The sequence below is a fragment of the Phoenix dactylifera genome, chromosome 14 (assembly GCF_009389715.1).
Source record: "Phoenix dactylifera cultivar Barhee BC4 chromosome 14, palm_55x_up_171113_PBpolish2nd_filt_p, whole genome shotgun sequence".
NCBI classification, from domain to species: Eukaryota; Viridiplantae; Streptophyta; class Magnoliopsida; order Arecales; family Arecaceae; genus Phoenix; species Phoenix dactylifera.
This window is the reverse complement of record NC_052405.1, coordinates 13,464,309-13,476,812: the sequence shown is the minus strand read 5'-3', so window position 1 is coordinate 13,476,812 and position 12,504 is coordinate 13,464,309. Positions and strand designations below refer to the sequence as shown.

General features: G+C 43.5%; 1 protein-coding gene across 1 annotated transcript; it reads left to right on the top strand.

Annotated features, from left to right (window-relative positions):
• The first annotated feature begins 3,730 nt into the window (after positions 1–3,730).
• On the top strand, positions 3,731–5,572 carry LOC120113065 (premnaspirodiene oxygenase-like). The gene is made up of 2 exons (XM_039133762.1): positions 3,731–4,647; positions 4,760–5,572. Exons 1-2 carry the CDS (start codon positions 3,763–3,765, stop codon positions 5,372–5,374), a joined length of 1,500 nt encoding a protein of 499 aa, XP_038989690.1. The 5' UTR covers positions 3,731–3,762; the 3' UTR covers positions 5,375–5,572.
• The last annotated feature ends 6,932 nt before the right edge of the window (positions 5,573–12,504 follow it).

Genomic DNA, 12,504 nt, shown 5'->3' with positions numbered 1-12,504 from the left:
ATTTTGTATACATATATGTATTCTCAGCATGACTATAATCTGGCCCGACCAATGAAGATTATTCGTTGGCCCTGTCGACTTGTAATCTATGAGTAACCGGTTTTGACACCACGCCACTGGTGATTAAAATAGTGGTTTTTGGACACCTTGCCACCGGTGATTAGAATAGTGATTTTTAGACACTTTGCCACCGATGATTAAAATAGTGATTTTTGAACACCGTTGCTACCGATGGTTAATAATGGTAGTTTTTGGCACTTTGTGCGACCCATGCCACTGGGTTACGTGGCCATAGCCTATTGATGTTGGAATTTTAGTATCAGAGTTTTTGTGAAAATAATAATAAATTTCAAAAAAAATTATGCTATTTATGATTTATTCTTCAGTCATTATTTTATGTTTTGATTAAATATTTGGTATGCTTTGATCTCACTCTTGGATGTTATGTTGCTTGCTGGGCTAGTGTAGCTCATTATCATATTTTTTTTGTTTTTCATATCCAGATGTATGGACACCCAATCACTCGGGACTTAGGGAGTGCACTAAATTTTCTGATGATTATTTCAGTTATTGGCATTTTAGATATACTAGTTAGAGTATTTGATTAATTTATGTTGACATATGGTATTTTGAAACTTAGAAGTTTGCTTTGAATAAATTATTAAAAAATAAATTTAAAAATTTGTCATTGCTTTGATATGATCTGCAGCCTTGCATGCTTGTACAATCCGCCGTGCAGGTGTGCGGCGTTTGTCGCGCTCCGCGCTCGGGGCATAACACCACAACCATGCTTTAGCTCGTGATCGATAAACCACAGTACCAAATTTTTGCCCAAGGTAAGGCTCTGCATAGCATCACATTCTTAGTTGTGACTAGGCTATCCATAGTATCGCATTCCTGCCTATGCCGAGGCTCTCCACACCATTGACACACTTTATCCTAGTAGTATTTTATACTGAAACTCTAACATCCCCAACGACCCGGCACTAGGGGATCTATTTGGTCTAAACTCTTAGCGACTGTATGGTTCTTGGAAGCAACTAGGGGATCTATTTGGTCTAAACTCTTGCTCATACACCATGACCCATGGTTCGTGGGTAACATTAGTCAAGGTTCAACCTAGAACATTAATTTTGGAATACTCAAAATCACCTCAAGTAGCTATCAATCACCTACATTCCCAAATAAATTGAATAAACCAGCAGACAAGTATGCTTCAGAGTTCAGAGTTCAAATTGAAGTGCACGCACGTCGCCAATTTTAAGCGCAACAAAATCAACACTGGCTTTTTTTCGTTTATCACTTGGTCCTATACTATAATTGCGGCTTACCTTCTCTTGTCACGTCATTGAACCTCTCTTTCGTTACGGTCAAGAACACGAGACCCTAGATTCTAAATACACGGAGCTAATTAAAAGGCATGGCTAACGGTAATATATTCTTTCTTTGATTGTTACACCCGAGACTTGGCCACATTCCTATCAGTGGGAAACTGATCAAAGCTGGCAAGTGGAAATTTTGGATTCAAACTTTACTAGTCTCTCCTTTGAATGAATCTAATCTTTGACTGAGGGTGAGGGGAAGATACAAATGAAGATAGAAAATTCAACGAAAAAACTAACCCTGACCTTCATGGAGCCCGTGATCCAAAAAAATAAAAAATAAAAAAAATAAAACTATAGGACCATCTGAACGATTATTTCTTTATGAAATTTTTTGAGATCTTATTCTTAAGTACATGCAGTGAGAGAGTTTTTTTTCTTCACCAAGGTGGTAGCATAGATGGAACGGGGTTCTGTGTTCCACTGGGGTGGTCCAGGTTCAAAACGCGCAGGCATCGATTAAATTCAGAGACCGGATGCCTCACGCTTGGATGTTGCCGGTGGAAGTGCTTCTGGTCTGCTGGTACTGAGGTGGCACTGGGGTGACGTACTCACACATGGGTATTATACTCATACATGGGTGTTGATCCCAGTGGGAGGAGCCCATGGGTCGGAAGGGTACGCGGAAAACTTGCGGCCTTCATCGAACATTTCGTGGTGGAAAGGGGCCCAGTGGGATTGCTACGCAGGTGAGGTTTTCTTTTCCTCTCTTAATTAATTTTTTTATAAAAAAAGAAAGTTTTTTTTTTCTTTTTCAAAACCTTATTAGAAAAATCAAAAAAAAAAAACTGTGCCAAGAGGAAGAAAAGAAAGAGACAAGGAAAAAAAAAAAAAGAAGCTAGAGACAAAAATTTCCTTCCTTCCACCATTGGCTCATTTTTCCAAGGAATATTGTAAACTGACGCCCAAACAGCATCTAAGACACGGCACTAGCAGGGGTAGTTCTATATACACCCCCCCTATTGCTCAGGACAACCCCCAAAAACCAAAAAAAAAATACCCAAACTAACCTTTAGTGTAATTACCATATTGCCCTTGAAATTTTCTCATACACCCCCCTTCCTCCTCCTCCGTTTCGTTTTGAAAAGAAAAAAAAAAAACACCCCTCAAACCCCCCTTAAACCCCTCCTCCCCCGTTCCCCCTTCTCCCTCTCGTCGCCGGCATTCTCCCGATCTCCGACCACCTCGCCGGCTTCTCCCGGAACCACCTCGCCGGCTTCTTCCGAAATTTTTTTTTTTCACGGTTCGTGCTCCGTTCGGCACTGGATCGCCGAACAGAAGCCTTCTGTTCGGCTGAACAGTGCCGGACAGAAGCCTTCTGTTCGGCACTGTGCAGCCGAACAGATCTGTTCGGTTGAGGGTTGCTGTTCGGCACTGTTCAGCCGAACAGAAGCCTTTTGTTCGGCGATCCAGTGCCGAACGGAGCACGAACCGTGAAAAAAAAATTTCGGGAGAAGCCGGCGAGGTGGTTCCGGGAGAAGTCGGCGAGGTGGTCGGAGATCGGGAGAATGCCGGCGACGAGAGGGAGAAGGGAGAACGGGGGGGTTTTGGGCGTTGGCGAGGTGTTTTGGAGGGGAAGACCGGGGTGGGGGGGGTTTGGGGGGTGTAGAGAGCAATTTAGGTGAGGGGGTGGGGAGGGTGGGGGGTAATTTAGGAATTTTTAATTTTTTAGGGGTGTCCTTAGCAAATGGGGGGTGTAGAGAGTATTTAATTTTTTTTTAATTTTTGGGGGGTGTCCTGAGCAATAGGGGGGTGTATATAGAACCACCCCACTAGCAGCTCAACACACACAACAATAATTAGAAACAAGCTTTTCCAACTTAAAATCTGACACTACCGCACCCTGCCAGTATCAGATTCAAAAGCCGTCCCATTGCCCCACCCAAAAGTCCAAAAGCCACTCAAATGACAACGTAAGGTCACCGTCAAAAGTAACCAGCAAACGAACCACAGCCATACGAAGGCGTTAAAGATCAAGAATAAGAGCAAAAGTCAACATCGTTTGCGGAAATTTTGAAGCTTCATTAGTCTTCAATAATCGCTTCGACTTTCACTTAAACAATTGCATCATTACTTTTTCCCATCAAACCTTGATCATTTTTTCGTCTCACTAGAAGAAAAACTTGACCATCACTTTCAGTACTGCTATAGTTTAGTCTCGTGGCTCTCCGTCACTTCCGTTGAACAATGGTGGCGAATCAAAGCAACGTGCATGATATTACTCCTTTAATTTTTACAACACTATTGGGTGGCCCTTTACAGCCTCCTTTATCTTCAAAAAAAAGAAACAAAAAGAATTACGACACTAGAATCGTATGCCCCCTATAAATTAAGAAGAGCATCAGAGCACATTACACTCAAAAGCATCAGAGCACCAGCCATGGAACTCCAGCTCCCTTCCTTACCCATCCTTTTCGCCTTCCTCCTCTTTGTACTCATAGTGATAAAGTTAACCAAATCCACAGCAACACGAAAGCTGCCTCCGAGCCCATGGAAGCTCCCTATAATAGGTCACCTCCACCACTTGCTCGGAGCTCTCCCTCACCGTGCCCTCCGTGAGCTGTCGCGGCGGCATGGCCCTCTCATGCACCTCAGGCTCGGACAAGTCGATCACATTATCGTCTCCTCCCCGGAGATGGCAAGAGAGATCCTGAAGACCCAAGATCTCATCTTCGCCTCGCGGGACAAAATACTAGCGTCCAAGGCGTTCTATGACGGCGCTGACATCATCTTCGCGCCCTACGGCAGCTACTGGCGGGAGCTGCGGAAGATATGCGTTATCGAACTACTGAGTGCAAAGCGTGTCAAGTCCTTCAGCACACTTCGACAAGAGGAGATGTCCAACCTAGTGGAATATATCTCCACGATGAACAATTCCCCAGTTAACCTCAGTGAGATGTTTCTCCTGGCATCCAATACTACGACCTCGAGGGTGGTATTTGGTACAAAATGCAAGCATGGGCCGAGATTCATCTCAGCAATGAAGAAACTCGTTGAATTCCTCTCCGGATTTAGCGTAGCTGATCTATTCCCCTCGTTAAGCTTTATTGACACTCTCAGCTCAAGGTTAAAAAAATGTCACCGGGAGATGGATGAGATCCTCGGGGAGATCATCAAGGAGCATGAAAGGAAGAGAGAAACCAAAAATAGCAGCAACGAGGAACGGCAACAAGGGGAAGATCTTGTCGACGTTCTCTTAGAGCTAAAAGAAAATGGTGGACTTGAGTTCCCCCTCACGCTCACCAGCATCAAGGCCGTAATCATGGTCAGTATGCCTAACTATGCATCTAGCTTTTTCTATAAAAATGAATAAATAAATAAATAAAAGGCATGGCAATACATATTGTTTCAAGTACCTATCTTTCAATTATTTGTAGGATATGTTCGGGGGAGGGACTGAGACATCATCGACGACGCTGGACTGGACGATGGCGGAGTTAATGAGACACCCCGAGATAATGGAAAAGGTTCAAGCAGAGTTGAGGCAAGCTTTGAAGGGGAAGGCCAAGATCAAGGAGGAAGATACCAATGAATTCCATTACATGAAGTTGGTGATCAAAGAGTCTCTGAGATTGCACCCGCCGGCTCCGCTGTTCCTGCCGAGAGTCTGCCGTGAGAGATGCCAAGTGGACGGCTACGATATCCCTGCAGGGAGCAGGATTATGGTCAATGCATGGGCTATGGCAACGGATCCGAGGTATTGGGAGGACCCGGAGAGCTTTAGGCCTGAGAGATTCGATGGCAGCTCGGTGGACTACAAAGGTGGCAACTATGAGTACATGCCTTTTGGTGCAGGCAAGAGGATGTGCCCGGGGATGACCTTTGGCATGGCTCAGGTGGAGATGGCCCTGGCCAACCTGCTCTACTATTTTGATTGGAAGCTCCCTAATGGGATGGGCCCCAATGATTTGGACATGAACGAGTCCTTTGGGGCAGCCGTGGGCTTGAAGTCGCCTCTGTGGTTAATTGCTATTCCTTACGTGCCCATCTGAATGATATATAGCTGAAGTAATTAGATGTTGCTTTTAGGGGAGCAGACTATGCTGCCAGATATCTACATGCACTATTGCAAGCCTGCCTTTGTGCTCGTGGTATACAAAATTATTGTGTCCTTGCAATTAAAATAGTGTTTTTATGAAGAAATAGAAGGTTTGGAAATAAAATAAAACGTTAGTTCTGCTGACCTCCAAGTCTTATGACTCTCCGTTATGTGTTGGGCACCATCCTTTTGTAGGTGATCTTCGTAATTGCACATTTCAGTCTCATTTTCATCCTGGCGATGTTCGCTTATGGCTTCCCATGATGCATGGTGAATTTATTTTGTTTTAGCTGTGTGATCTCCATGTGACAGCATTACTGTTTTTGTCCTTATAAAGAGTCTTTCTTATGCGAATAAGCTTATTTCCTTAAATAGGTAGTGAAAATTGTTGATCAATATGACTGTGCATGCATACCACAAAACATGAGAAATGATAAGGTTGCATACCCACAATCGATATAATCTACATCAGAACTTTTAAGGTAGTGAGATATTTTAGAGCCTGTTTGGATGATTGGGCTGAAAATTTTATTGGATTCATATATAGATTGGGCCAATACAACCAACAAAATTATAGAATTATAGGCTGGCTAAGCTTATATTCATAAATACCTAGAAATAGAATAGAAGTGGGCTGGTCTGAATGGCCTAAATCCTATAGGAAGAAAAAAAACAAACTTGCTAAGTTTTTTTTTTTTTTTTTAATATATAGGACACTAGGACAAACTGTTGAAGAAGGGTATGTAAGCTATATTAGTCATCTAGCCTTACCTGAGGCTAATGAAGAATAGTGGGATGATGCTTTCTTCCAAGTTTCCGTATGCTCGATTGGAAAGTTCAATGATAATAATGTATCAGGAAGCAACTTTGTTTTCAAGCATTTTGAAGATGTGGCACTATATCAAGTGGAGTGGAGAGGGAAAGCTCTACCCCCTTCAGAATTTATGAAAATTCTTGGAAACATCATAAAAAAATATATATGATAATGCCAATGTCATGAATTTAGAGCTATGTAGACTTTTCTTAATAAATTCCCTATTCAAACAAACCTCCTTAGAGAGAAGGAGATAAGAAAAGTAAAAATAGAAAATATTTTTATTTTATTTTATATATATATATATATATATTTTGAAAGTTTAATTTATGAAAAGAAAAACAACTATGCTAGCAATCTCCGGCAACAGCGCCAAAAATTGATAGTCAACTTTAAAGACCACGCAATAGCAGGTACCTTATAGGATAGTGATTACGGGTATCGATCCACAGGAATTGGGGTACAGTTGTTTTATTAAAATATTTAAAAAGGAGAGTTTGTAAAGAAAATTAAACTAAGAAATTTAATAAAAATATAATTGATAATAATATCAGTTGGGAGAAACCTAGGGCAAGGAATTCACCACTAACTCAGGAATAAGGGTTATTTGTAATTTATTTCATTCTTGGATTATTATGCAGATCGGCTACAAGCCTAATAAGCATTTGAATAAAATTTCACAAAAGTAATTTAGGCATAATCCATCTTTAGTTAGTATGAAATGTCTACCCTAATCTAAGATGGTAGCACATCGCATCTTCCTTAAGCATGAACTATCTTATTTTTACTTCAATGATTATGAAAAACTTTTGTATAGACTTCATACTTGAAATTACAAAATTTAAGCATGAGGTAAAAGGATATTTATTAAGAACAAGAATGTCTATACAATTCCAAGAATATGAAATTAAATAAACAAAACCCGTCTTCCTTTGCTAGGGCTGCATCCAGCCCTAGAGAAGGGTTCAGCCTTCCATGGAATTGTGGACGACGGCAGTGAAGAAGGATGAAGACGGCATGGCTGGTGTCTTTAGTCGGAGAAGGAAGCGTGATGATGCGATGGTAGAAGAAGCTCTGTTTCCCCCTCCCCTCCTTCGTTCCATTTCATTTTTTTTTCTTTCCATGGGAAGTCTTCCCATAATACCCAAAAGTATTCTCTCCCTATTGTCTTCTATGGGATTCAACCTCCGAAAGATGCTTTCATGGGATCCGTCTCCTCCCCTTTTATAGCCTTCACAAGCCCTCTTGTTTCCCTCTCTAGATAGGATCTTCCGAGTGGGAAGATAAGCTCGTGGAGGCTTCATCTCTTCTGGACATTGGCAAGATAAGCTGGGATTTGGAGGAGACCATGGATGTTGAGAGGATCTCGGATGGCTGGAACAAGTGTGGGCGAGCTGGGAACACAGGGGATAGTGATGATCGCTGCTGGTATTCATCTTGTGAATAATAGAAGGAAGCCATCGGGAGGTTGCTTGATTTGATTCGCTGGATCCGCGGTTGTGAAGCTCGTGATGGGAAGACGCTCACGTGGAGGCAGCTGCTCGCTCTCATCCGGAAGCAGAGGACAAATCGGAATAGGGGAGGATGGAAGATGATCCGTGAAGCTCGGGTTGAGAACAGACGCCCAGATTTGCTCGATCCGTGATGAAGAGACGATGGGATGCATGCGAGGAAGATGCGTGAGCTGAGAAGATGATGCTGGAGGATACGTGAACGGGAAGATAAGGATGAACCGAGATAGAAGGAGGGCTAGGGAGTTGGAATGCGGAAGAGATGAAGCTGGATGCTTGGGACTCGGCTGGCAGCTGGGATTCCGAAATTTGCTGGAAGATGTTGGGATGTTATCTACGGCTGAGATGAAGACTAGATCAACGTGGACGTGATGAGCGTGGAATCTAGCGGAAGAAGCTGGCTTGATTTTGTTCGTGGGATACGGGATCTGGGAAGGACGTGGAGGAGTCGATTAGCTTGGACGATGGGATGAATCCGTAGATGATTCGGCTGATGGTTGGTCCGTGGGATAAGGCTGCTTTGGATATAGGATGGACTCAGAATAGGGGAGGTGAGCACGTGAACTTGGGATGAGCTTGATTCGGAAGATGAAGATAAGATGAGCTGGGAGATGAAGCTCGATCAGATGATTCGGGAGGATGAGGATGAATACGGAGACGTGGGAGTTTGGATTCTGAACGGGACCTGGGACGGCTGGGAGATGATCCGAAAGGGGCCTTGAATCGCGGACGGCTGCTAGCTTCTAGGGAAGATGGGTGTTTTGAGGCTGGGAAGCTTGGGAGGATGAAGTTGCATCGTGGGATGAATGCGGTTGCTGGGTTCATGCGGACCGAAGGGAAGATGACTTGGTTCAGAAGAGGAATGACGTGGAAGGTATGAGAACAACATGGGATGTGGACACTAGAGACTTTGTTCCGAAGCAAGGGGTAAGGCTGGATTCATGAGGGGATAAGAGCATGCTTCATGGGATGAGAAAATGATTCGTGAGGCGCGGGAGATCCCGGCTTTATTCTTTGAACGAGCTCTAGAGAGGGACTCGGATTGGTTGCAACGTGTGCTCTAGCGTGATCAGGCTTCATGGTTATGAACCAGATGATGGGTTTGACCCAACCTGCATACGTTGAATTCGATCCAAAATCAAACAAACCTAAATTACTTTTGACAAATTACTAGAATGCAACGTTGAAGGGAAATATATCTTTTTAGAGTGAAATATGTGCATAATAAAAATGATAAGTGCTATAATAAATGGGTTAATTTATGTATTTTTAGCACTTATCACCTACATCCACTTTTCAAGACCTCTTGGAAATTTCACTATAATTCCTCAGATTACAGCCGGTTGTTTTACAAGCTCACAACCTAACTTGTTATTTTCACGAGATCACAACGAACTCGATCGGTTTTAACAGGCTCACCGACTAGAACCAACCGATTGTTTTTCCGGGTTCACAATCAAACCCAGTTGGTTTTCTCCGGTTCACCAACCACAATCTTACACCGTTGGTTTTTTCTTTGGCTCACCAATAAACCTTAACCCCTTGATTCAATCCCTTGATTGAATCAAGTTACAAGGTATTAGAACAAGAGTTTAAAATAAATACAAGCTTCTTAAACAAGCAGATATAACAATGTAAACAAATAGAGTAAAGAGAAGCCCTCAAACAAGTTTTATAGATGAAGGAACTCGGCTTCTTCTTTACTTGACCCTTTTCTGATTTCGCACGAGGTAGAGGATCACTGAGGCAGCACACAATTGGAGAGGAAGCTTTGGAATTCACTCGGATACTCTTCTTCTCTCTCTTTTGCTTTGAATGGCCCTTTTATGCTTTTGGGAGGTTTCTCTTGAAATCTCTTTGAAATTCTTTCCTATGTGTTCTCTCCCACTTTCTTAACTTCTCCCCTAGCTCTTTCCTTGATTTTATAGCTTTGGATGGCGTGGGAACAAAAATCTAGCCGTTAGAGACAAAAATAGAGTTGTTGGAGTCGAGAAAAAACTAGCCGTTATGCCTCCCAGCGTGCTCGAGTCGACTCGGCTGAAGTAGGAGTTGACTCGGCTGAAGCAGGAGTCGACTCGTGAATAGGAGTTTGCCGGCACTGTAGTTGGGAATCGACTCGGCTGTAGCTGGAGTCGACTCGAGCATTGTAGCGCTGAAAATCAACTCTTTGTCTCTTTGTCTGTTCTCAGTCGGAGTCGACTCGTAGAGTCCTGGAGTCGACTCGAGCACTGTTTCTTAAAACTCCAGAGTGCCAGAGTCGACTCTGAACTTCTAGGAGTCGACTCGAGGACTATTTTTTTGAATCTTTCTTTGAATTTGCTCCTCCAACTTGAATCCTTTGAACTTGAAACTTGGGCCAATGAAGTATAACTTTCTTTCAACTTTTTGAGAGCTTTTGAGGTCTTCTTCTATTCTTCCAACTTGTTATGTTCTTTGCAAAATAAATATATTTCTTCTTGCAATACAAATATTAGTAATTATACTTCAAAATTTTGTGATTATCAAAAGCAATCTTTAGGTCAGCACCCTTTATTACGATCGTGCCCTAGGCACGATCGTGGAAGAGGAGTGTTGCAGGAGGGGCGGCGGCGTGAGTTGATTCGCCGGAGGGGTTTGAGCGCCGGGGAGAGGCGATTCCAAGCGTCGGCCGGTGGTGGAGGAAGCCATAAAGCCTCTCCTCCCTTCGGTGAAGATCCCCCATAAATCGGGAGAAGAAGCTTTGGATCCGTGCGTGTTTGTCCGAGTTGCTCGTGAATTTCCTCCTCCAATTTCTCGCCGGAAAGGTCGCCGGAGCATCCCGTCGGACTGAGGGAAGCCCCTTGTGCTTCATTTCCTGGATTTAGGGCTATGATGGTGGGGATTTGGCCGGTGAGACCGTCAAAGAAGGATCCGAAACAGGGGTACCCTATTTTGACTTCTCTTTTTCGGATCTTGCTGCCGCCGTGGCCGTCGGGTTGGCCGAGATCCATGGCATTTGTGTTGAACGGGATTGTGTGTTGGATTTGTGAGGGGTATCTATGATTAATTGAAGATGGGAGTGGTGGATCCGAGGTTTTCTCCCTCATGGTTCCACCTTCTTCTTCTCTCCCTCTCGCATCGGTTGGCCACCGGCGGCGACGACAGAGGGGGGGGCCACTGGGGTTGCCGTCGGGTGGGGGCCGAGCCACCATCTCGGTGGTTTTTCTGTTGATGATGGAGGAGGGGGAAGGGAGGAAAGAGACCCTTTGTCGATTCTTGGGAGGAAGAAGAAGAAGAGGAGATCTCTTCTTCTCCCTTTCTCTTGGCCGGCCACCATCGCTGGTGACTGCAACAGTGGCGGCCGGCGATGGTTCGGCCAGTGGTGGCCGAGGTGTGTCGGGTTGGGGAAAAAGGTGAGGGCACAGCCATCATGGCTGTTGCCTTTGGACCAAAGAGGTGGAGGATGGGAGATGTACTCCCATCCGTGAAGGGAGAAGGGAAGGGAAGAACCCTTCTCTCTCATCCACCCTTCTCTTAGTCTCTTCACCGAGACCGGCCATCGTCGCCGGTATGGCGGTGGCCACGGCTGGCGACGACATAGGCCTGTGGTACAAGATGAGAGTCGGGCCACCCTGACTGCCCTAGATCTGGAGGGATTAAGATATTTGGGAACTTGGTTATGGACCCCATAGTATATGTGAATTATGGTTCAGAATATTTAAATATTAAATAATTAGTTTGTGATTTATAATTGATGTTGTAGGGGAAGAGTCAGCGGTGCCAGGAGGTTTTGATCAGGGGACTCAGCACCCCAGCGCGTAGGTTGTGATTCGGATCCGTGTTTGTATCAGTCTACAATTCTGGTAAGAATCCCTACATCTGAGCACCTCTATGCATATATTTGATTTACCGTTGGATTTATTTTATAATTATGTGGTTATTTGTTTTATGGGCTGATACGACACATATGAGGTGTGCATGTTGATTGCTATGGAAATATTAAAATAATTCAATTGGGAAGAATAATTCATATTTTTGAGAATTTATGAAAATATGTGATGTGATTGGACTTGGATTAAACATGTAAAACTAGGCATGTAAATTGGGTTGGACTAGCCTTGTCATGAGATAGCCTCTATGAGCTTATGCGTAGAATAGCTGCCACGAGCTGATGCGTGGGATAGCTTCCACGGGCTTACGCGTGGGATAACCTCTACGAGCTTATGCGTAGGATAGCCTCCACGGGCTTACGCGTGGGATAGCTGCCACGAGCTTATGCGTGGGATTTGTGCAGTCTTAGACTGGGCTATGATCTTGGTTAGTCCAAAGCCAGAAGTGAAAAGTCTTAAAACTTGGGGATCAGAGTAATACGAAAGTGGATCACATAATGTGTAAAGAGGATTTATGTATATGTACTGGTTATATATACTTGTTGTTTGTTGAGCTTTTGAAATGATGAAATGACATTTATTTGTTACTTTGATGATTTTATCATTATTACTGTATGTGGCTGTTGGGATTCTTACTGGGCTGGAAAAGCTCATACTACTCTTACTTTCTTTTTCAGAGGCACGGATTTGTAGAGTCTATCGGGTGGGACGAGAAATGAGATCAGCATGGAGTTTGACTGCTAGATAGATAGAAGTTAATTATCTTTTGCTTATGGATATTTGAAATTATGTAATTAATCAGTACATTTTGGTTGGATTTGATTTAATTACATTAATCATTAATCTTGGCATTTATGTAAATATTGTACCTTCTAGGCCTTACATGATCTCTAGGGTTCTACTTTAGGGA

Bases quoted from the DNA above. Each gene is read 5' to 3' on its own strand.
- LOC120113065 (XM_039133762.1), top strand. From the start codon at position 3,763: ATGGAACTCCAGCTCCCTTCCTTACCCATCCTTTTCGCCTTCCTCCTC. The intron at 4,648-4,759 runs GTCAGTATGCCT...AATTATTTGTAG, and splicing joins GCATCAAGGCCGTAATCATG to GATATGTTCGGGGGAGGGAC.